Source organism: Cibotium barometz, chromosome 56 (assembly GCF_041138505.1).
Source record: "Cibotium barometz isolate CiBa-2024 chromosome 56, ASM4113850v1, whole genome shotgun sequence".
Taxonomy (NCBI): domain Eukaryota; kingdom Viridiplantae; phylum Streptophyta; class Polypodiopsida; order Cyatheales; family Cibotiaceae; genus Cibotium; species Cibotium barometz.
The window spans coordinates 29,573,816-29,598,894 of record NC_141101.1 but is presented as its reverse complement, the minus strand read 5'-3'; the positions used below and the strand labels follow the sequence as shown (position 1 = coordinate 29,598,894).

Below are 25,079 nucleotides of genomic sequence, written 5' to 3'. Positions count from 1 at the left end.
CCTTATTTTAAGTTAAAATTGTTTCATAGGCTATTGTGGTCTTTTACCTAAATGTGCTTACCTCTTCTCTCTCTCTCTCTCTCTAGAAGAAATATATATTCGTCCATTGTGCTTATATATATATATATATATATCCATTGTGCTTCCTATATATATTATCTTTACACTAGAAGAAATAGATAAAACTTCAACCATACACATAGGGCATAAGATAAACAAAATATTGAGAGCCTCTAAGTCCTGTAAACTTGTTGGCCATCTAGGCTCTAAGAAATAGACATAATTCCAACAATCCACATAGGGAAGAAGATAAACAAAATAGTATGAGCCTCTAAGTCTTGTAAACTTGTTGGCCATCTAGGCTCTAAGCAATACAACCAAATATTGAAAAGAGTACGGACTAGGCCATCACCCTTCACCAACATTCCCATCATCCATGTCTTTCATTATAAATGTAGGCTAATTTTAAATATTCATGCTATCACTTGGATTTAAAAGATGATGATATGAGGCACCTTCTTGAGAGTGAACCCAATAATGGATGATAATGGAAGGCTAGCTACCTCATGATGTAGAGTCGAGGTGACATTTTTAACAAGCTTGACTGACAACGTAATGGCCTTTGAAGAGATCTATACCTCTTAAGATGGATTCACAAGTAATACACACCTTGAGGTGAGCAGTTAAATGCTTAAGGTCAGCTTCACGATTAGTGCCCTCCACTGACAACATAATGGCTTCTGAAGAGATCCGCTTAAAATGGATTCAAGTATTACACACATTGAACTTAAGGTGCCCTCGAAGCTTTCTAAGAGGGAAGCAAATGGAGACTGTGGGTACACCCTAGTTGGACGCAAAATGATGTAAGTTCGACCATGTGGGATGTGGCATGATGGGACAAGAGTAGGCTCTAATATGAGGAATGAAGCATGCACCACTTGTGTTGGGCTTTGTGCACTTGTGTGCACATGATGTTAGTGCTCTGGGCTTTTCTTCCGGTTTATCCTGAAACACGGACCAAGAAGTCAACAAGTATGAGAGCCATTTGCTGGAAAACCCACAAGAGGGCATGAGGGGCTTGTTAGCTCATTATTTAGAGGAGGGCATCAATCAGGTCAAGAAGTAAGCCCAAACAAAATCACATGTGTGGGCCCAAGAAAGCTTGATGTGTGTGTGTGTGTTTTTATATAGAGGGGGTATTTTGATGTGAATGATCCTTAAGACTTACAACACAAATTGGGGATTGTGCTTGACCTGCCTTTTATTTATTGGGTCTCCATAGGAAAGGGGAGGTGAATACCTTCCTTTGAGCAAACTTATATCTGTTAAGGCCCTTGAAAGCAGAACCTCCTCTTTCTCTACACAGAGATTGAAAACAAAAGGCCACCTCTCTCAAGCTCTCGATCGATCACCTTCTGTCTATCTTCTCTGTGTGTGTCTGAGAGAGAGAGAGAGAGAGAGAGAGAGGGAGGGAGAGAGAGGCCTTGCTGGAGTGCCGAAAACCGCACGTGGGATTATTGCAGCTTGGGATCCTTACACCGTGGTGAGCATTGACATCGTATCTACAGGTTAATCGGCAAAAATCGACGCCTGCCTGAAAATTCTCACTGCAATTTAATGCTCCGCCCATTATCATTGCCCCACCGTTTGCCGCGAAACGATGTCTCATTCGAGTAAGAACCTCCTTCACGTTAGCGTCTGATTGGTTTTCTGTATTTAGGGTCTGATTGGTGTCTGTAAACTTCTTTTCGAAAAGCTTGATGGGCTGAAAACTGCTTTTTCCGGCTGTAAACTGCCTCTTTCTTTTTGGGTCGTTCTGTACACTGCTCTGGTCTAATTGCTAGTTGGGCTGTGAACTGCTTTTTTGGACGGGGACTTTTTATTGTTTAACTGCTTTTTGATGCTTTAACTTCTTTTAGTGGGCTTTCTGTTTTTTTTTCCCCCTTTGCTTTTTGTTTGAAGAATTTGATTTTGTTTTCTAAGCCATTCAGTGCAAATTAGGTTTGGAGAAATCCAACAGTGGGTTGCATCAAAAGCAGTCTCTGCCTGCACATGGTACTGTTTCTAGCAAAGGTAAACACCTAGCTTCAGGGCAGGTTTCTAGCCCTGGACAAACTCCTCAAGCTGTTGTCAGACCGACGGTTTTTGCGACACCTGGTAAAAGCTCAGTTCCAAACTCCAAGTCATCTCCACATGCCACTGGAAACCCTTCTACATCGCGACCTTCTGCTCCACCAACAGTCCATGCCAAACCTGTATTGATGGACACTGATTCGGATGATGAAAAGCCACTTGTTTTCCGGAAGAGTGCTGCCCGAGCAACGGTGGCGAGTGTGCAAACAAAAGACCACCTCAAAAATGGCACGTTGTCATCTAGAGTGAATGCCAACATGGTAAGAGCAGGTCCTGGCAATGTTTGTCAACGAAACTCTGAACAAGTTTCTGATGATTCGGAGGACGACAAGCCTCTGGCAAGTAGGGTGCCCATTAGACCATCTCCTAATGTCCGAGTACAAGACAATACGACAGGTTTGGATGACTCTGATGATGATGATAAGCCATTGGTCTTAAAAAGGGCATCGAATGGGCCTGCAACAACAGGGAGCCTACATAAGGCTCCCGTGAAAGAGGACACCAGAGCCAAAAAGAGGCCTCCCGATGAGAAAATCAAGGATGATTTTGTTGCAAAAAAGTTCAAGCTATCAAGTGCACTGTCCAAACCATCCAGTACAGGTCCATCACCCAAACCACCGTTTAGCACGCTCAAACCCCCTTCTAGCTTGACGCCCAAATCACCCTCTAGCACAATGCCCAAACCACCATCGAGCACAATGGCCAAACCATCCATGGCACTCCCCAAACCATTAAGCAAACCATCCAGTGCATTGCCCAAGCCTTCTAGCACATCCACAAACTTTACAGTAAAGATGGACATAGATGAAGATGAAGATGATATCCCTCTAGCTCAACGGATTCCTATAGCAAAAAACATTAAGAAGTCTGTGGTTGTAAAGAAGGCTGCAGGTAGCTTAACAACCTCTGTAGCAGCGAAGAAGCTGGTTGAGGCCAGAAAAGCAAAGTTAAAGCAGCAGCAGAAGTTAACGAGCAAGAGAGATGCGAAAGGCGATAAGAATGCACCTGGTGCAGGCGGTGGGCAGAAGTGGACCACCCTTGAGCATAACGGAGTTATATTTCCTCCTCCTTACAAGTCTCATGGCGTCAAGATGCTATATGAAGAGAAGCCTGTTACCCTCACTCCCGAACAAGAAGAGGTTGGTTATGATCGCGTTATGATCTCAATTACTTTAAGCTGTTTGGACTAGATAGACCTGTAATTTTGGTGTTTTTGATTTGTTGTAGGTTGCCACAATGTTTGCCATTATGCGTGAAACCGACTACATGACAAAGGCAAAATTTCTATCTAATTTTTGGAATGATTGGAAGAAAGTTTTAGGGCCTAATCATGTAATACAGAGGCTGGAGGGTTGTGATTTTACCCCCATTTATGAGTGGCATCTTGCAGAGAAGGAGAAGAAGAAGCAACTGTCATCTGAGGTGAACCATTGTTGTTGTTGTCATTATGCAAATCTTAGCCTGGTCATTGTTATTGCTGTCATTATGTAAAAGCTTAGCCTTGTTTGTGAATTTTGAGTTGGTCCGGCGGGTCCTTTCCGCACCATGCTGCCCATAAGTGGGCGTGACCTTGAACAGACACCTAAATAATAAATATAATCCACAATAGGTAAAAGAAAATTTGAAGCTGCCAAAAAAGGTTGTCTGCCTCATTTTGTCATTGTAATGGGCAGGAGAAGAAAAGGCTAAAAGAGGAGAAGCAAAAGCAAGAGGAGAAGTACATGTGGGCACTTGTGGATGGCGTAAAAGAAAAGGTTTGGTGCTGTAAATTCTGTTGTTGTGGTCATAGATGTTGAGGATGCAAGGACACTGACTCTAGTTTTATAACTATGTTGTACTGTAGGTTGGAAATTTCCGTGTGGAGCCCCCTGGCTTGTTTCGTGGCAGAGGAGAACATCCAAAGGTCTGTTCATGGTTGGGCTAGAATTTAAACAAATTATTTCCAAAAAACATACTTATGCTTTTCCTTTTTAAAGGTTCTTGCATCCATATGTGTTGTTGGTTCCCTTTTTAATGTTCTGACATGCAAGAAGATATCTTTCCATATGCATGCGCGTCTGCTTTGGATCATATAGCATAACGTGTAACATTGAAGAGATGCTGGGATAGGTTGCTTGTGCTATGGGCATGAGCCTGTAGGGCAGGGCCAGGAGGTAGGTGTGTAGGCTTACACATGGAGGACTGGTTGGAGTACCTTCAGCCAAGATGGGGCCACTGGCAGCATGTGTAAGCAGGCCAGGCAAAAGGAGGCACCCTTCCAGCATGTGCAGACCATGTGCATGCGAGCATGTTGGTGGGGCATGGGCCGTAGCATGCAGAGCTGCATGCATGGCAACCGCCAGGTGGGCGGGACACGTGCAGCTTGTGCATTATGTCGTGATTTTGTACCTTGACAAAATATATTAAACTGCTCGCTGACTAGATATTGTGTGCATTTTCAGATGGGAAAACTGAAGCGACGCATATTCCCGGAGGATATTGTCATAAATATTGGAAAAGGTGTACCAATACCAGAATGCCCAATTCCTGGTCACAGGTGCAATCTCCTCATAGATTGTTATTTGTGTAAATAAAATCACTTAACTTGTTTTTGAAGAAAAAAGCGCAAATGCACCTTAAGGAACCAACACACTCACAATTTCGTGGCTCAAATTCTGGTACACTAATTGGGTATGCATGCATGTTGGATAGGTGATTGTTGGTGCCCTTTTCCTACATCACATACATATATACATGGATACACACACACACATATATGCATTCAACACATATATATACATGCATTGCATGTACAGAGATACATAATTTTTTTTGTACACAAGGACAAATACATACATACGCACATTCATACCTACATACTTACATATACATACCTGCATGCATGTAAGCATAAATATGTACGAACGCACGTGCATACATACAGAATAAAATTTTGAGTTTAATGAGGCTTATGTTACTTTTTTTGAATTGTAGGTGGAAAGAGATACGGCATGATGATACCGTCACATGGCTGGCTTATTGGAATGACCCAATTAATACAAAAGAATTTAAGTATGTCTTTTTGGCTGCAAGTAGCAGCTTGAAGGGTCAGAGTGATAGGGAAAAATATGAGAAAGCTCGTACATTGAAGGTATAATTTTTTGTACAGGAATACCACAGTTAATTAAAGCTCACAAAGTTCTTGGTAATGAGAATGTTTGCTGTTTTCTCAGGATTACATAGAAGATATTCGGCAAACCTACACAAAGAACTTCACGTCGACGGACATGACAAAAAGGCAGATTGCCGTGGCAACTTATCTTATTGATCGACTTGCTCTGAGGGCAGGGAATGAGAAGGTACTTTGTTTTCAACATCTTGAATTGTTCTATTGTAATATTTTTTAGTGACACACAAACATGTGCATGCAAATGCAGGCACAAACGTGCAGCACAAATGCGCGCGCACAACACACACGAATGTATGATAATGGAAGTTAAAGCAGAACAATGTTGTCATGGACCTCATTATAGCTTTATTCCTGCACAATCTCAATATATAATGTGATAGGCACTGAGATTTGTTTTGACCAACATGAACAAAAGCTGGTCTTTATCAAATGGTTAATGTACACGAGCTATATGGCCAAACATGATGTGCCATGAGATTCTTACACATGTAGAAATCTTGGGCATCCTTCACCTCTGGCCTTACTGAAACGTTTAGAAGCTAGTCTAAATTGTTTATTTGGGATTAATCTACTTCTAGGCCACATATACACATTGTCATTGCCCTCTTGGCTGCCCACTTCACCTCTGCAATTTGGTTTAGGTCTGCTATTTTGTGTTTGTGTGTGTGTGAGAGAGAGAGAGAGAGAGAGAGAGAGTTATATTAACGTCTTCAAAAGACCCAAAGGGTCTATGAGACCAAAATGATGTGTACATAGTGTCCATGAAATCTCGTCATGGATGAAATAAGAAGAGGCAAAAGTAAACTAAAATTGAAAACTGAAAGCTAAGATCTCAGACTCTGAGATTATAGAAGATGAGAAATCTCTATGCCAGGTATAGGGTACAATAAGTGATGGGATATGAGAGAGCTGAATAAAATCAGTCAATCAACCCTGTATGTCAGGCAAGGGCCCGCATCTTCTCTCCTCACATGATCATGATCACTATTATAAATGTAGCTAGTCATTTCATGTTCTTTTTCTTTTCCATGATCCAGTTACCCCATGGAACTATTGTAACACTTTTTGGTCTCATAGACCCTTTGGATCTTTTGCAGACGTTTAATCTCTCTCGCTCTCTCTCTCTCTCTCTCTCTCTCTCTCTCAATACAAAGTGCAAAAGTAGCCACCTGGCTCATATAAGAAAACTACCATCTGAGTTATGATCACTTTGTGGGGGAGACCTTCATGATCTCATATACTCTCTTTATGTCCACCTTCACTAGGGGGGCCTCATTGTCTTTGGAGGATCTCACGGATCTGAATCATGGGGCGTGCGATGTGGGGATGTCTGGTGTGCTGCAGCTGATGCGCTTTATCCAGGGTGAGGGGTGTGTGCTATCTCTGATATTGCCTGTGCGCATTCTCTGGTCTGCCAAGGGAGCTCCTCAGAATTCAGTGGGCCATCAAGTCATTCTCCAGTGGTGCTCTTCCGCACCACTGAAGAAGCTTGTAATGGGAGGCTGTGAGGTATCCCGAGTCTGGGTTTTGCGCTCCTTGAGAAGATCTCTATGTCTGCGTAGTGCCATGGGGCCTAGGCACTCCTGGTCCGCGAAGTTGATAATCTTGGATATAATAAGCCAGTGCTCTCTTAGAAGAGAGTGAAATGCCCCGCTGATTCTCCTGCAGATGTAGGGCACTTCCATCTTGAACTCCAATTTGAAGAGAGACTACATATCCTATCCTTCCTGGCAATGCCCCCTGCTCTCCTAGTCGAGAGAGAGAGAGAGAGAGAGAAATGAAATGTTATATTAACGTCTTCAAAAGGCCAAAGTGACCTATGAGACCAAAGTTACAACCATGTGACATCTGATACACTGTCTGGAAAAGAAAAGAAAGAACTGAAGGTAAGTATCTAGCCCCACAATACATCAGTAGGGGGCATCCGGAAGCAGCAACTAGGGAGAGTGGGAAGCTAATGCTACTAGTCAAAATGGGGTACATGAGTACATGGATACATGAATACATTAATATGGGGGAGTACAAAAGTGACAGTGAGTACAACAGTATATGGCTGGAGTCGTAATCATCCTAGGAGCTCTAGCATGGGTCTGTGCCGGATGGCCTGGATATCTGCCATAGTGAGATGCCTGGTCGGACGAGCCCGATGCCTTGCAATAATGCTCTAAATCCTCCGGTGTAGGCACCGTCTCCGATGTGAGGATCCGTGAACCCTCAGGCGTCTAGATCTGCCCAACTGGATAGCTCTCTCAACTAGAGTCCCACGGGGTGCCTGTCGGCTGTGTGTCCTCCCGGGTAGTCCCTCTAAAGAAGTCAGTAATCTGTCTCTGTGTGGACTCCCTGCCAGTCGGGCGTCTGCTCCTGATAATGGACTCTCTGAGCCTGCGGATGAGGAGGAGGGCAGTCCAGTTCGTCTCAATCGCTCCCTCTCCCTAGTGCTGTATAATTACATTGAGGACTCGTGCTAGTCGTGGGAGGCGATCTTTGTCAAGCGTGTATATATGCTGAATAGGAGAAAAGGGGAAGTCCAAACTGTACTGAACCCATATCTTGAGAACCAAGTGGAAACTAAGGCATACCATCTGATGCGATGGAGATATGTGACTGTCTAGAAGAGTGCATCCACTACCATCGGGGCTGCAGCAAACTCTGCCTGGATAATCTGGTGTGGGACTGATGGTTTGTTGTTGATCATATGGGAGAACATCATGAGAGAGAGAGAGAGAGAGAGAGAGAGAGAGAGAGCAGACATTTGAGAATATCTACACACCTGAAGGGCTTCTGCTTTCAAGAGGGAAACCATGCACACACATGCATAGACTCACGTGCATCCACTGCACTTGCAAGGCACGGTGACATGAAAGCACGAGACAGAGCATGTGGGTTACTGATGCGAACTGTGCATTTTGTAAGCCCTAGTCCAGGGACAAGTCGTCCGTCGCCATAAGGGCAGGCCGAGGTATGCTGAGACTGTCATTCATGTGCAGATCCTGCACAGTTTTGTAATTCACTTAAAGTTGACTTTATACATATGTCTAGGACGCTTATTAAGCCAAGTGCCAGGCGCTTGACAGATAAGCGGGGCAGCAGATATATTGTCTAGGAAGAGGTGGAAAGCAGCAGGGGCAGCTCATAGGGGAGCCAAGAATTGCAGGAGAATCTGGACAGGCTGGGCAAAGAAATCAACAGGTTTGGGCAGTGGCTGGGCAGGTCAGGCAGCTGGTTTTGGGCAAGTCAGTTAGAGCATAGGGCAAGAAATCCAAGACAAGGTAGCACTTTTCTTCAGTAGATGAGTAAAGGCATCAGCGATTTGTTGCAGACCTGCAAAGCAAGGCATCCCAGGATCTCCTCTCAGAAGCCAATTTAATTGGACACAGACCTCATTCAGATCAGCAAGATCCCTTCTTTTGTTCAGCTTGGATACACAAGCTGGAATTCAGCTAAGCAAGGAAGGAGATATCTTCAGGTCAAGGATTAAGATCTGCATTGTACTCATTTCAACTTCATAATAGAGCAAGTACACCAAAAGATTGGGGCCCTTTAATGGGACCCAATGTTGTGTCTGGTGTACTCTCTCTCTCCTCTCTTATCTTCAGTTAATGCACCGAAGTAATTGCACAACGCAAGCATGTTCAAGTAATGGTAGTATTAGAACTTCCACATGTAAGACACACACACTGCTTCAATAAGCTCTTCTTTTTGCCAAATAAAGGCTGGATGGAGCCTGGAATGCTTCAATAGACTCTTCTTTTTGTGGTCAGGATGATGATGAGGCAGATACAGTTGGTTGTTGTTCTTTAAAGGTGGAACATGTGACACTTGTTCCCCCCAGATCGCTTCAGGTAAGTTTTCAATGGCTATTTAGCTCAATTGAAACTTTTTAGTTTTGTCAAGTATATCAGTTACATGCTTTTCTGTTGCTTTTGTGCAGTTTGATTTTTTGGGAAAGGACTCAATCAGATACTTCAACACTGTTGAAGTTGTCGAACCAGTCTACAAAGCTATAGGGGACTTCAAGAAATGTGGGCATACATACTCTGCGTGTGTGTGTGTGTGTGTCTCTCTCTCTCTCTCTCTCAATCCATCCAATATGTTTGAGTGATGCTTTCAAAACCACTATGGGCTGATGATGCATATGACCTTTGGTTCTTTCTCCAGCCAAGAAATCTGGGCAGGATCTATTTGACCAGTTAGATACGAGCAAGTTGAATGCACATCTAAAGAACATAATGCCCCATCTGACAGCCAAAGTTTTTCGTACCTACAACGCATCCATCACCCTGGACAGACTGGTACATATGCTTATATACTACTGCAGTTGAAAGCTATGCACTTGACGGGGTGATGGGAGAGTGAAATTGCATTTCTATTTTATGTTTAGGTGTCGATGTGTCTGGATGAAGTTATAGGTTGTATGCTGCTTTATCTGAAATTGTTAATTCACGTTTATCTTCTTTGCAAACAGCTGGTGGACACAGATGGTCAAATTGTACCAGAGAAGATAGCATCATATCAAAGGGCAAATAAGGAGGTTTGCTTTCTTTTCACTTGCTTGTTTCTTCTGCGATGGGAGTTCACATGCAGTAGAAAGATAGAGAGGAGGCTGGACTGCTTAAGAAAAAGAGGAGATCTTTGAATGGCTTGATGGAAGAATGCGGGGTCCTCCGCAGTCTGTATGTTTGATCAACTGCCAAAACACAAAGTTGACCCTTAGGACTAACTCCCACTGTTCTAGCTTTTAGTATAGCTGATTTCAAAGAAATAAAGCTAAAAGCCCCTTCCCAGAAGCCAGAAGTTCTTGTAAGAGACATGATGTGGAACATTCAGATTGTCCACTATCCGCGTGACCTCGCCGCAGAAGAAATACCATTGCACATGTCTCACATTCCCCTTTTTGCATGTTCCACAACACCAGACTCAAACCACCAACAGTCACCTACACCAATATCTCCTTTGAGCACAGTTTGGTGTGATCATTTGAATGACTCCCTAACACCAGCTTCCCATCTCTTGAACAAGACTGTGTCTCTTTTCCAAAAATCTATCCCTATGTAACTAGATCTGTATCCACCCTTTTATCCTAAAGACTTCTCAGGCTAGGTGGAATGGAAGGCACCAGCACCAACAAGCCAGGTGTTAACTTTCGACCAGGGAAACAGAGAAAAAATATTTGCCATAGAAAATGAGTACAATATTTGCTTCGTGTCTTTAACAGTTTGACACACATTCGTACAGGTTTACTTCCTTGAATGCTAGGGTTGCTCTAGATGTTTTGTGCTTCTGAACTGAAGGCTGAAGATTGGCACAAGTTCTGCAGCCAGAAACCCGTATAGTGATATTTTTGAAATATGTATTCAACAGAGTTTTTTTGGAGTCTTTGTGTGAGTTGGTAACAGAGCAGAGTCCCTTGCTTAATGAACATTCACATTCTCTTGCGTGCTGACGAGGTCAGTGGGATGGGTTCTCACAGCACTAGTCTATGCTATGCATGATGCAGTTGATGATTTGAAGCTTTGTGAGAAGACTGTCGTGAAGTCAAAATTGCACTTTGGTTTTGGTCAAGAGCCAAACTGCTACATGACATGTTCAACCAGTCATTGGGTTGACTGGAAGGACCAATGTGTGGAAAACAGGCTTAAAACATGACATTTATGTGTGTTCACATTGTTATGGGCAGGTTTATTATTACAAAGGCTGGACCTTTATTATTTGGGCACCTCGTGAGTAATAGGCTTTACATTTATTATTATTTTGGGTGCCTGGGAGCTTGGACAAAATTTGATCATATAACCTTGAAAACATGTAAAGAAAAAGCGTTAGGAGAAAAGCACATGAAATGTAAAAGCCCTAGCACATATATATACACTGGCCGCCTTGTGCGTAGACCTCACAATTGACTCTCTTAACCTCCTATTGCCTTGCACATGCTGACGTGTTGGGGCATACAATTGCTGGTGTCATCACCTCTGTTGCCTGTACCTGACCACACAACACTGCTGCTGTCCATACCTGGTGCGATTGTACCTGCTGGCGGTACTATCAGCTGATGTGTGTCCTGCACGTCTCTGTACAGTCTGCGCAACAATCGTACCTCCTGATCGTATAGTCTTGGCTGTTATGTTTGCTGTACTATCTGTTCCTGCTGATTGTACCAGTTGTACTTTGTACCTTCTTTACACCATGTACTGGCTGTACATCTGTACCATTTGTGCTGGCTAAACTAATTGTACCATCTGTACATCTTGTTGTTGTACCCTTGGTGAAGGGCTTGATATCAACCATTGTAACTATTCTGTAGATTCACACATGACTATTAATGCGATTAAACACTTTAAATAAAGGTACACAATTTATCCACTTAAAGTGACATGCACACTTATATACTGGACACTAGTGGAATTTATGTCATATTACCAAGGAGTATTTGTCTGCTACAAGCTTGGGGGCCTCTTCAGTTCCCACACTTGGTACAGGCTAGGTTATCCGGTTTACAAGTACAGAGTCTCAAAATATGTCCACAAATCCATAGATTTTCTGTAGACCTCAAGGAATCCATAATCCATAGAAGCCTGTCTTCAATATCCACCATGGAATATATGGTACTTTTGAGGTATGGGCTGTGTGGCCAACAGAGGCAACCAAGAGAATAATTTCCAAACTTCCACAGAGTAACGTCAAGGTTCAGGCATGGCGGCCAACTGATAGGCAGCCAAAGGAATCTCAAGAGCCTGCCAAAAACAAGGTACAACCGGTACGGTGGGTACATCCAACAAAACTGCGGTCAATATGCCAAGTTGGTGCGGGAAATAGTGAACTATACATATGATTCTATCCATAAGTCTCCGCAACTTAGGAGCTATTGTCACCATTTGGCCACCCGATTGGTCCACCCATGGCAATTGTATATGCCGGGGATTGATGCCACTCATGTGATACTGTGGACTTGGCTTTCCGTTGGGACTTGTGCCTCTGTGTACATGCCTGGAAATGCTTGGTGGATTGGTGTTCCATTGGGTTTGGTATCTCGGCCGATTAATCACCCTCTGTTTCACTAATCACAGTAGATAGCCTGTTTAATCAGCTAATTTCCAGCTCCATAATGCATAATTGCTTCAACCAAACATATAGCATCCTTCTCAAGTGTACGTACCACACAATTGCTGAAACCGATCCCGTCAAGTGGGAAAGACTCCGTTGGACACCCACACGCTTAATAGCACAACTTTAAAACCTCAAATTTGAAATGGACAACTTAAAACAACTTGAAATTTAAATGAAATGAAATGGAAAGATGGACACCAGCACTGGGGCCGGAACGGGCCGACCCCCCCCTCAATATATGATATATTTATTGGGAGTATTTAATGAATACAATGCTCCATGGGTTCCAAGAACCAGATAATGTCCATGTACATATGAAAACAGTACCAAACAAGTAGGCTCGAATTTCGATGTAGAGACTCGAAGCAGAACGACCACTAATGTGGTCCAATCTCTACGGTCCTGTGCTTTCACTGGACTCCGCAGAGAGCGCCTCACTGGTGTTCCGAGACCACGCACAAACAGGCGCTCTCGTACTAACGCCTGGCTCTCCCGATCTCAGCACCTTTGGACCGAGGTTCGCCAATACAGCTTGGACAACCCGGCACCGAACGGGTGTTGGCCGAGCGGAATGAATCTTTTATCAGATTTAAACATAAAATACTTTATTCAAATCTGAAAATCACTTACTTGTAGATGGTTGATAGAAAACCAATACTTGTGGTGTTTGTGTAGAATATGAAGCCACCCTTGTCGAAGAAAGAGTTGCCTCGAGTAGAACTATCAAGACAAGCACCACCACGAAGGGTACAGCCGCCTGCTGTGAGAGAAGAAGCATCCACTTGCAAGAGAGGAGATGCTTGGCCGTAGTGTGGAGGAGCCCAAACAGAGTCGCCTGAGCGTAGTGTTCTACTGGCCGGAACACAATAGCATAGCCATAGCCGCCTGTAGAGCATGCGCAGCTTGGAGAGATGCAGCCAGAAGAGAAGAGACAACCTGCAAGTACTGTCGCCAGAGGGAGTAACTGCCTGCTGGTGTACTGTCGTGTGGGGTAGAGCAGCCGCTTGCAGTCAGTGCTGGGCTGGCAACACAGCCGCCTGTAGTAAAGCAGGCGCAGCCAGCAGCAGTGTACACAGTCGCTATTGGAGGTGACAGCCGCCTGGAAAACAGTATGCGCAGCAGTACAGAGGGAAGATGAAGTAGCCGCCTGTGGAGATGTTGAGGCAGTCGCTTGGATGGAAAGTGAGCAGCCGCCTGTGGGAGTTACAGCCAACCGCCTGGGAAAGAGGGAGCAGCGTGGAGTAAACAGCCGCCTCACAGTTGATGGAAAACAAGCCGCCTCAGGGGAACATGCGCAGAGATGGTGGTTCTCTACGTAAGAGGGAAGCGATGCATTCCACGCTTGAAGGGGGCCCTTTTTTAATAAAATTTAAGTGAAGACACCACTAGAGATTTCCCACGCATGCATGAAAGGGAACTAGTGGGGGTTGGTGACCATGCCCACCCCCACACTCACTTAAAAGTGGGGCTCCCCACCTTGGCCCCAAAGTGGGTGCCCAAAGGGGGTGCCCACTTTTAAATAAGTGTGAACACCTAACCTTATAAATTAAAGGGTTAGAATTTAAAACATTAAAACAACATGTACCATATACTTACCACCTGTTCACATGCACTGAAACTCGTCAGAATACAGAGCAGACTTCACGACTCACTGGCAGGCGTCCCCGCTCAGTAAGTAACACGTCAGGCAGGCAAACACACAAATACATGTCATGCGAAAACAGTTTCAAGCATGCAAAATATGTGTGCATGTGCAAAAAGTAACATGGACATATCTCCCGTTCATGGAACATGTACAAAATATCTGTCGGCACAAAACTGGCACGACATAAAAACATAAAAACCTGGTCTTCCTATGGAGTGACAGTCCCATAGGTAAGACACAGTTCCAGGCACGAGTTTTCCTATGGTGTGATAGTCCCATAGGTAAAACACGGCACGAATACTGGCTCTTCCATGGCGTGACAGTCCCATGGATCGAACACAGTCCAGGTCATACACGGGTGGCACTGGTCTGGCTCCCGTCCATACGACACCATCCTGCTAACACACGGGTGGCACCAGTCTGGCTCCCGTCCATGTCAGCAAAATACTGGCCTCTTCACATGAGACACCGGCCTGGCCTCAAGTGAACGAGACGCAAAAACTAGGAATGGACCAAATGGTCGGCCAATTGGTGACATCCCCCCGGGCTTCTAAAGAGTTGACCTCAACTGAAAAGCCTCAAGATATGCCTGCAACAACTGCGGATAATCTGCAAAATAATCCTCATTTACCCACTTGGCATCAATAGGCAAATAATTTTTAAACTTCACAAGGTATCTCCTGGAAAGCTTTCCTGCAGGTAGCTTTCTCTCCTTGTGAAAAACAATCTGTTCTGGCTGGAGGATCTCCTCAAGCTCTTCAATTTCTGGTGGATCTTCTGTGACAGGCTCATCAGGATCTGGCCCCACATATTTCCGAAATAGACTCACATGAAAAGCATTGTGAATCTTCCAATGACTAGGTAAAGCAAGCCTATATGACACTTCATTGATCTTGTGAATCACCTTGAAGGGTCCATAATAGCGAGGAGAAAGCTTAGGATATGATCCTTCTCGTCCTGGCCTCTTCCGAAGCCTAGCCTTCTCAAATTTCAGCAATACCCAATCACCTTCTTTGACTTCCATGTCCCTTCTATGCTTGTCAGTAGCCATTTTATGCTTATCCTGAGATCTTGCAATGGCTGTCCGCACCTGACCAAAGGCAACATCCAAGTCACGAACATATTCATCAGCTGCAAAAATCTCATCCTTTGTTCGAAGGATGGGTGGCAAGACCACTCTGCCATAAATAATCTCAAACGGAGCCTTGCCCGTGGAAGCATGGAGCGTATTGTTGTAGGTAAACTCAACAAGTGGAAGATACTTCTCCCATGCACTCTTTTGATCTGCCACATAACACTTCAACAAATCCAACACGGCTGAATTTGCAGCTTCACTTTGGCCATCCGTTTGGGGATGATAAGCTGATGAAAACTCAAGCTTAGTACCCATATTATCAAACAAAGCCCTCCAAAATAGGCTTGTAGTCCTGGGATCTCTATCCCCAACAATGGATTTAGGCATACCATGATGCTTGAAAATATTAGCAAGAAAAAGCTTTACCATATGATCAGCTTTAATGGTTTTCTTGACAGGCAAGAAATGAGCTTGCTTGCTAAACCTGTCCACAATAGTCCAAATAGCATCATTCCCATGCTGGGATCTAGGCAAATCCATAATAAAATCCATCGTGATACTTTCCCAAGGTTGCGAGGGAATAGGCAATGGCTGAAGCAAACCTGGAGGCTTTTGCCTATCAAATTTCACCTTTTGGCAAGTGATACATGCACGCACATAAGCCTCAATGTCTTTACGCATGCTTGGCCAAAAGAAATACCTCTGAATCATGCGAGTAGTAGGCATAATACCTCTATGACCAGCATAAGGTGGAGCGTGACATTCGTCCATAACCTTTGGACGCAAATCCTTCACCACACATAGGCAATTATCCTTCATTAGATAACCCTCATTGATAACATAAGAGGCATGTGAATGACCAGCCATTAAATCAGTCCATATATGGCAAAAATCAGCATCCAAATGATACAAATCTCTCATAGCAGATAGATCTCCATGAGAGGCCACTGAGACTGCAGCAACATAAGGCCTCCTAGATAGTGCATCGGCCACTACATTTTTCTTTCCTGGAGTATGCACAATCTGAAAATGAAACATGGAAAGAAAATTTGCCATTCTCATCTGCTTCTCTGAAAGCTTGGTTTGAGATAGAAAGTATCTCAAGCTTTGATGATCTGTCTTGACTACAAATTCAGCCCCAAGTAGGTAGTGTTTCCAAATCTTTAAGGCGTGAATTACAGCCAAGAGCTCTTTCTCATAGATATCCATATGAAGCTCAGCATCATGCAAACGACGGCTCTCGTATGCAACTGCATGCCCTTCTTGATTTAGGACAGCTCCTATGCAATCACCACAAGCATCACATTCAACCACGAATGACTTGTGCAAGTCAGGAACAATCAATACTGGACCACATATGATAGCATGCTTGAGCTGCAAGAAAGCATCCTGTTCCTTTGAAGTCCATTTGAAAGCAGTTTTCTTCTTCGTGAGATCATGTAGAGGAGTGGCAATCATAGCAAAATGCCTTATGAAACGCCTGTAATACGAACATAATCCCAGAAAACTACGTACTTGATGTACGTTTTGTAATTCGGGCCAATTCCGAATAGTCTCTATCTTTGCAGGATCCATTGTAACTCCATCCTTGGATACAATATGTCCCAGATAATGAATCTCTGAAAGGAAAAACTCACTTTTCTTGGCATTGACGAAAAGTTTATGCTTCCGCAACTCTTCGAACACTGTGACCAAATGAGTTCTGTGTTCCTGCTCATTCTTGGAGAAAACCAAGATATCATCAAAGAAGACTCCTGTAAACTTGCGATGGGGTCGGAATATCCTATCCATCATACGATTAAAAGTAGCAGGAGCATTGGTGAGACCAAAAGGCATTACCAAGAATTCATATAATCCGAAGGCTGTCCTGAATGCAGTCTTATGGACATCTTGTGGTACCACGCGTATCTGGTGATAACCACTCTTCAAATCAAGTCTGCTAAAGCAAGTTGAACCATCAAGCTTATCCAAGATATCATCAATACGTGGAATTGGGAATCTGTTCTTGATGGTAAGCTTGTTCAAAGCTCTATAGTCTACACACATACGGAATGATCCGTCCTTCTTTTGAACAAGAAGCACAGGAGAGCAGTAAGGTGAGGAACTAGGCTGAACCAAACCTTTCTCTAAAAGCTCGTTTACCTGCTTCATAATTTCTTCTTGAACTCATGCCGAAGTCTTTGGTGGTTGAGGACAAAGGAGACCATGGTGTTGGCCTCCTCAATGAGCGGGCTGATCCATGGTAATGCCCCGATGTCCTTGAGGAGGTTGTTTAGGCAATGAGCCATACAAAAGGACACCGTGACATGTCCATACATACTTTGGAGAATAGCTTCCGCCGCCCTATTGGAAGGCTCCCCATCCGCAACAAAGCCCACTACATGCTCGGGGCCAACGATCTCCATGGTGGTAGCCCACTCCGCCGCAAGCACATCCGCGCTCTTCCCACGGATGCATCATGAGATGAGATGAAGTACATCTCTCCGCGGGAATATGCAACCATGCCGTGAATACTCCTCTTGCGGGTGTCACTCCATCCATCCACAATGAGGGAGACTCCGTTCCTCTCCCATTGCTGCTTTGTGTTGTCGGCCGCTTGCTCTACAATGCGCTTCTCCTTGTCGAGCAATGTAGTGCGCAAGCTCTCGGATGAGGGGGGCGTACAGGTTGAGCCATACTCCCCAATCTTCTTAACCATTACCTTGAAGTATTCCGACCTATTCAAGAAAGTAATTTACTAATGAGAAGGGGACTAGGATGATGAAAACATGAATGATGAATTGGCAATGATCGATTGCACTTACCTAGCCGCTTGAAAGGCAATGTGGTCGTGGAAGAAGAAGCGGGCCACCGCCATATCCACCTCCTCCATCAACTTGGGGTTCCAATTCTCCCCAAGTGTAGATTGTCGCCGTGGGCCACGTAATGATTGAGAGGCCGTGGAGATGGAGGGTGCCGGTGTCGTGGATGGAGTAACATTCCGACTTGATGGTGAAGGTGATGGTGTGCATGATCCCGATCCACCACACGACTCCATGGTAGAGGCTTGAGTTCCTCTCCCCATCGTCGCGGGATCCACGACCACTCGTGGTGTCCTTCTTGTCGCTTCGACCGCTTCGTAGACGCTAATCTTGTCAAGAAGTTCCCGTCTCTTCTCGGGCGTGACATTCGTGCAAAACGTCACCTCATGCCCACTCTCATGCAAGAGGTGGGCTCGCACTTTGTCGGCGCCACCCGTTCGCCGGTACGGGCAAAGCTTGCATACCCATGGCCGAGAACCGCCTCCATGAACGGATGTGGTGTAGTTTACCTCCTCCCACCATGTCCATCCCGTTGTCCTTCTACGAGAAGCCCCTGCACGTGAGGAGGATGCCATGGTTGAAGATGGCTTGACTCTTGAGCCTTGAGGAATGAGAGAGAGAGAGAGAGAGAGAGAGAGAGAGCCTAGAGGCTTGGAAGTTGGAAGACTCAAGAGGCTTGAGGGAGAGGTGAGAGCCTAGGCCCTAGAGCTTGGAACTTGGAAGTTGGAAGAGAGAAGGTTCAAGAAGCTTGAGCCTTGAAAGCTTGAGCAATGAGCCTTGAGAGTTATGAACTTGTGTGTGGCATGTGCTTGTAGCCTTGTAGAGGTGGGCTCTTATATAGATAGGCAAGAGAGAGAGAGGAAAGCCTCAAGGGCAAGAGAGAGAGAGAGGGCCAAGGCCCAACAGCCATAAACGGCTAGAAGAGCCCAGGCCCGACAGCCATAAACGGCTAGAAGAGCCCAAGCCCAACAGCCATAAACGGCTACGAAGGGGCAGGCAAGCGGCAGGCAGGCGCAACGGCCAGAAACGGGCGCAGGCGCAGGCGCAGGCGCAACGGCTCTCTGTCGTCCCCGCACAGGGCCGTCCCCGATAGCCTGCGCCGTCCCTGCGCCGTCCCCGGTTTGAAACGCCCCTCGGGGGACGTCCGTCCGTCCCCGTCCCTGCGCCGTCCCGTTTTGGCGTCCCAGCGTTCCTAGGCTCCGTCCTCGCCGTCCCATGTGACTATGCTTCAACTCTAAAGTTTTTGGCTTACATGATCTTCTCCGAGTTTATGGAGAAGTGAATGGCCATAGAATCCACATTCTTCTAGACCCTGGCAGCTCACACAACTTTGTTAATTACAAACTTGTGCAAAAATTGGGTCTTGACACAACACCTAGCGATCATACCTATGAGGTACATCTACCTGCGGGTCGACAAGTATGGGATCGAAAGGTGGAGAAGCTATCGATCCGGATTCAAGACTACGAAGATACTCTGGAATGCTATATTATGCATCTAGAGCATGTAGACTTGTTATTAGGGATTGAGTGGTTTAAGACCCTTCAGGTTCACATAGATTGGTCTAGTCATACTTTTTCTTTTGAACATAGGAACACCCAGTATTGTATCTTAGGTCATTGTATACATCCCTCTCAGTGACCTCTTGTAAATACAGCTGATTTTGGAAATATAATAGATTCTTCTTTGTATAATGCTTTCCATTGTCTCTTGATTCCACTTTCTTCATTTCTCATATCTTCTATTGAATTAAGTGGGTTTGAAAGCAAAGAATTAAAGAAGATACTTGATTTGTTTCAAGATGTATTTCCTAAGGAACTGCCATCAGACTTGCCACCTGAAAGGACAGTAGATCATTGGATTGACCTAGTCCTTGGTGCTCACCCTGTTAGTATTTCACCTTACAAGATGAGCCAAGTTGAGGAAGATGAGTTGGCCAAACAACACGAAGATTATTTGAGGATGGGCCAGATCCGTCCAAGTAAATCACCTTGGGGTGCACCTATGTTACTCAGGAGAAAGAAGGACAACACCTGGAGAATGTGTATAGATTACAAGAGATTGAACAAGCTGACAGTCAAGAACCGTTATTCTCTCCCTAGATCAGATGGCCTGATTGACCGGTTAGCCGGAGCGAAGTATTTCATAAAGATAGATTCACGTATTTATGAAAGGCATGTCGAAAGAACCGCCTTTCGAACTAGGTATGGTCGTTACGAGTTTCTCGTCTTACCTTTTGGGTTAACCAATGCTCTAGCCACTTTTCAGTAATTGATGAACGATCTTTTTCGTGAACATTTGGAAAAATTTGTGGTTATGTTCGTGGATGATATTTTAATATATAGTCGTACTCTTGAGGATCACGTTAGACACCTTACGATTGTCTTAACTATTTTAAGATAGAATCGACTATATGCTAAATTAAGTAAATGTGAGTTTTTCATGACAGATATCATTTACTTGGGACACAAGATCACTAGAGATGGATTAAGCATTGACTATGACCGAGTTCAGAAGATTCTGGCCTGGCCTATATCGCAGACAGTGAAACAACTTCGTTCTTTTCTTGGTTTTGTTGTTTTTCTTCGGAAATCTATGCGGGGGTACTCTCAGCTCACACTATCGATGACTGACTTGTTAAAAGGTCGTGGAAGTAAGTCGAATCAGCCTATCACTTGGAATAACGATGTGGATATGGCCTTCAGACTTATCTTAGCATTACCCGATCCTAGTCGGCCTTATGTTCTTGAAATTGATGCTAGTGACTATGCAATCGAGGCTGCTTTATTTCAAGATGGTAGACCTGTTGCTTTCGAGAGTAAGAAGCTAGAGGACACTCAATCTTGTTGGCCAACCCTTGAGAAGGAGCTTTATGCTGTCATTCACGCTCTTAAGGTTTGGAGACATTATTTATATGGCTCCAAGTTTGTGGTATTGACTGATCATCAGAATATCAAATATGTGTGATGGAGATGATTTGAGAGGAAGGAAAGCTTGATGGGTTGAATTAATGCAAGATTTTTATTTTGAGATTTGTTATCGAAAAGGGTCCATGAATAGTGTCGCAGATGCGCTTAGTTGAATTTTTAGAGGTGAATACTTTGTCGTTCACCGAGATTTCTACTGACTTATTTCAGTCATTGAGAGGGCTTTGCAGGACTGATAGTTATTTTGGTCCATTTTGGGAGAAGATCCAAGACGGGAGCTCATTGATTGATCAAGACTAAGTGATTGAGCAGCCTACCATTTAGGTTGCAGGAGGTTAGTGGATGATTCGGAATGGTTTACTATTCCGTAATGACAAAATTTGTGTGATGGTTCTTACTAGGGTGCAAAGGTGCCTTCTGTAGCTCCAACAATAGACCAACAAACCCAACCCAATCTCCATGGATGAAGAACAAATTTTGGAAGATGCACCAGTCTTCTCCCCATGGCAACAGAACATGCAAACCCAAATGGAGGCTATGCAAGCTCAACTCTAGTCAACATTGGCAACGCTCACAATGTAGATGATGTAGTAGCTTCAACGAGGATTCTCCCAATCAACCAACCAGTTTGCGTGTGCTTCTGTTGACACACCCGCTCCAGTTCTCGACGATATACCAACAGAGGTACATGACGTTGAACTTAAAGTCCTTTACCGTTTACTTCAAGCAAATCATTCTAAGAAACTGGACATAAAATCCCTTGAAGCATTCAAAGGAGTAACAAACACATTTTAGATCAGCGGGCTATACCAACTTCATTTGTAGTTTGAGAACTTCAACCTCTTCGACCAGAAGAAAGTGACTTTTACCGCCTCCTTACTCAAAGATACTGGTGGCAACAATGGTTGAGTGATGGCAAGTCCATCACGACTTGGGATAAGTTCGAGTGTGCCATCCATATTCCAAGGACGATCTCATTTACGCCATTGGCCTCTTACATCTGACAGTTCACTAGTTTGACACTCGAGATATCTTCAATAGCCCGTGAAGACAGGCTACATGCCTTTGTCGATGGTCTAAATCCCAATCTTCGTGTAGATGTACAAAAGGACAACCCCGCTGACCTTACCTCGGCAATTGCATATGTGGAATGCATAGCAGACCTTACCAACACCTCCTGGGGACGACCACCTCAGCTAGGTCGTCCAACCGTTTCAAGTACAGGCAAAAGTCCTTGCCCCTACAACAATAGTGGCAATACCTCTTCCTTTGGCAGTGCTTCAAATCAATTCAATTCTTGGACAACCTCGCCCCCATCAAGATGGTTCCTCCTCGGATCGCTCATGGCGACCACAATCCTCTCAACCATGAGGGTCAGACTGTGGATGTGACCAACCTCGCCATTGTAAGCCAAACTCTCACAATTCTCCTCAAGGTCAACAAAAATCGGGATTATGTACCATATGTTCAAGAAACCATTGTTGGTTTGAGTGCCCTAAACGGTCCAATAATCGGCAAAACTCCAGCGTGGAACCTTCCACCTCAGAGGACAAGTCCTAGGTTTAGTGTTTGGAAAATTCCAAAGGCAAGCGTGCTTTGGTCTTGTCTCAGCATGCACATGCATGTGTAATCACCTCAGTGACACAAGCACAGTCTACCTCTACAATTCTAGCCTTGATGTCCACACGTGTTGACACGTATAAACTTGATTTCTGGCTTCCCATTCAGTGTTCTGATCAATAGTTGCAGATGCTCGCACAACTTTGTGGCCATGGTGATGGCTCAAATTTGAAGATACGCACCACTTGCAGTCCCCACACTTATGAGATAGAGTTGGTAGACGGGTTTGGATTCAAGTACAACACCATGGCTCCTCATGATACGACATGATCTTGGGTCAGCAATGGTTATAGCAGAACAACACTCTCATCAGTTTTCGGAGTCACACCTTATAGTTTGTCATAGACTCCAAGTGCGTTTAACATGGGTGAGGTGGCTAATTACAGTGCTTTGCAGGAGTGCTTGTTTGCTGCACAAATATTGCACTGCACATGGAGACTTGAGATTGAGTGTCCCTCTTATTTTGATTACTTTGAAGTGATGATGCAGGTTGCGATCTTATGTAACCATCAAAGGTCTGTTTCCAAGTCTCATGGAGCACAGATGGAAAAGTTGGAAGGCAAAATGGCAGAGCTAGAAGTACTCTTTCGCCTCCTAATCTCAATAATTGTACTTTCCTATGCAGATGTTTGAAGAGTCAGGCAGTAGGCCATTCTTTTTGACTACTCAACCAGGTGTTTGAAACCTTTTTGGCCATGTGTGTAATCAGGAACTACTCAATGAGCTGCGCATAGACTTGGATAGGGCCAAAAGGGGTAAAACGCCTCTCAAGGATGCAGATGGGAAGCCGAAACGGAACCAAAACCCAGAAGCGTAAGCATGTACCATTGCTTTCTTTGAATAACTTAGTTCTTACCATGGTCCCGCTTTGGGGTAATGGCTTGTTGTTAATGGCAGGTTGGGGAAGAAGATTACACAAACAGAGCAAAAGATAGAGAAAATGAAGTTGGACATGAGGATCAAGGATGACCTCAAAACCGTAGCTCTTGGGACATCGAAGATTAACTACATGGATCCACGGATAACGGTAGCTTGGTGCAAAAGGCACGAGGTCCCTATTGAAAAGGTCAGTTTCATCGCTAATTACAATTTCTCCATGGATAATCACTATTTTTCTCATGGATAATCAACTAATTGCATTTTTCCTTGGGGATAGTCACTCCAGTTACATTTTTTTTTTCATGGATAATCGTTGTAATTGCTTCTTTCACAATAATTGCATTTTCCTTGCAAAATAATTGCTTTCTTTCTTATGGTTAATCACTGTAATGACATTTACTGTCATCTCGTACAAGTAGGTTAGCTCTCTTCATATTGTTTTTGAACGAAAGGGAGGCGTCTCTATATGGGTTTTTGACATGATTTCATGGTTTCCGCAGGTTTTCAACAAATCTCTCCTGGCAAAGTTTGCATGGGCGATGGATGTGGACATGGAATACCGCTTCTAGGTCATCTTGGCATGCAGTTTTTGGGCCAGGTCACGGTAGTTTGACGTTTAACTGATTGGGAAATGGGCACCAGGTGAGAAGTTGGGAGCCAAAGTGGCTCAAATGGGTTTACAGTGGTTCATGTTATTTAGTTGAGCAGAAGGTCAAAGCTGATAACAGTTAGCATGACATGGTGGTGTATGCATGAACAGAGTTACCCGGAGTCATGTGGACACATTCTTTTACACTTAGCTATGCCTGTGGGTGGGGGCTGGTTTAGTTCAAGAGAAGGTTGCTAAATCAAGTCGGGCATGTTATGTTTGTGAAGCTTTTGCCTCACCCAATATGGTGCTATTTTTTTTTTCATGAGAGAGTACCCAACATTCTTAATCTGCTGTTTCAACAAGAACAGGCGGGTGGACAGTTTTGGGAGGAGAGTTTGGAGGGGGGTTTTCTAAATCCCAAGTGTCATTAGTGTATTCCATTTTCCTCTCTGCATAAGATATTGAGTTTATATCAATATGATTGGAATTTCTTGTTAATTGGGCTCTTTGTATCAGGTGTTGTGGGCGCCCATCAGGCATGTGGGGCTCCAATTTCTGCTTCCACCACAGTAGGCATGGGCTATACATCCGTATGTGTGTGCTCTGATGAAGATGGCACACACACACACACACACACACACACATATACAAGCAACCCACTTACAAGCAATTATGGTTTAACGGAATGGCCATATATACTCTCTTTTTTTGGACCCAGTTGGAGTAGAATGTAGATAAATGGTGTGTGGATTGTGTTACTCTCTAAATAACGTATCTCGCTATGTGCCTAACATCTCTATGCTCGTCTACAAACTATCTGGCCTGAACAGGCCGGGCTGCTCAACCATGGCTGCTCATGATACGTCTACAAACTATCCGGCCTCAATAGGCTGGGCTGCTCAACCATGGCTGCTCATGATACACATTACCTGATTGTATTTTGAATCAATATACCTTGGGCGTGTGAAAGACTTTGCAAGGTTTTCTGTTTATGATTTGTGACGCATGCATTCATCCTCGGGTCCATTCACCAAGAGAATATAAGTACATGGACATGATACACTTAAGAAGAGTACTATGGGTCAATTTTAACAATTGGAATAGTAATCATAGTCTATGATTTTTTTTGAAGTTACC

At 44.3% G+C, this 25,079-nt stretch overlaps 1 protein-coding gene across 1 annotated transcript; it reads left to right on the top strand.

Moving 5' to 3' along the window:
• Positions 1–1,219: 1,219 nt before the first annotated feature.
• On the top strand, positions 1,220–24,440 carry LOC147607106 (DNA topoisomerase 1 beta-like). Its single transcript, XM_086791042.1, has 16 exons — positions 1,220–1,673; positions 2,002–3,272; positions 3,361–3,555; positions 3,807–3,887; positions 3,977–4,036; positions 4,575–4,669; positions 5,107–5,263; positions 5,346–5,471; positions 9,064–9,144; positions 9,234–9,324; positions 9,461–9,594; positions 9,768–9,833; positions 22,961–23,050; positions 23,181–23,284; positions 23,369–23,537; positions 23,851–24,440. Exons 1-16 carry the CDS (start codon positions 1,661–1,663, stop codon positions 23,917–23,919), a joined length of 2,802 nt encoding a protein of 933 aa, XP_086647168.1. The 5' UTR covers positions 1,220–1,660; the 3' UTR covers positions 23,920–24,440.
• The last annotated feature ends 639 nt before the right edge of the window (positions 24,441–25,079 follow it).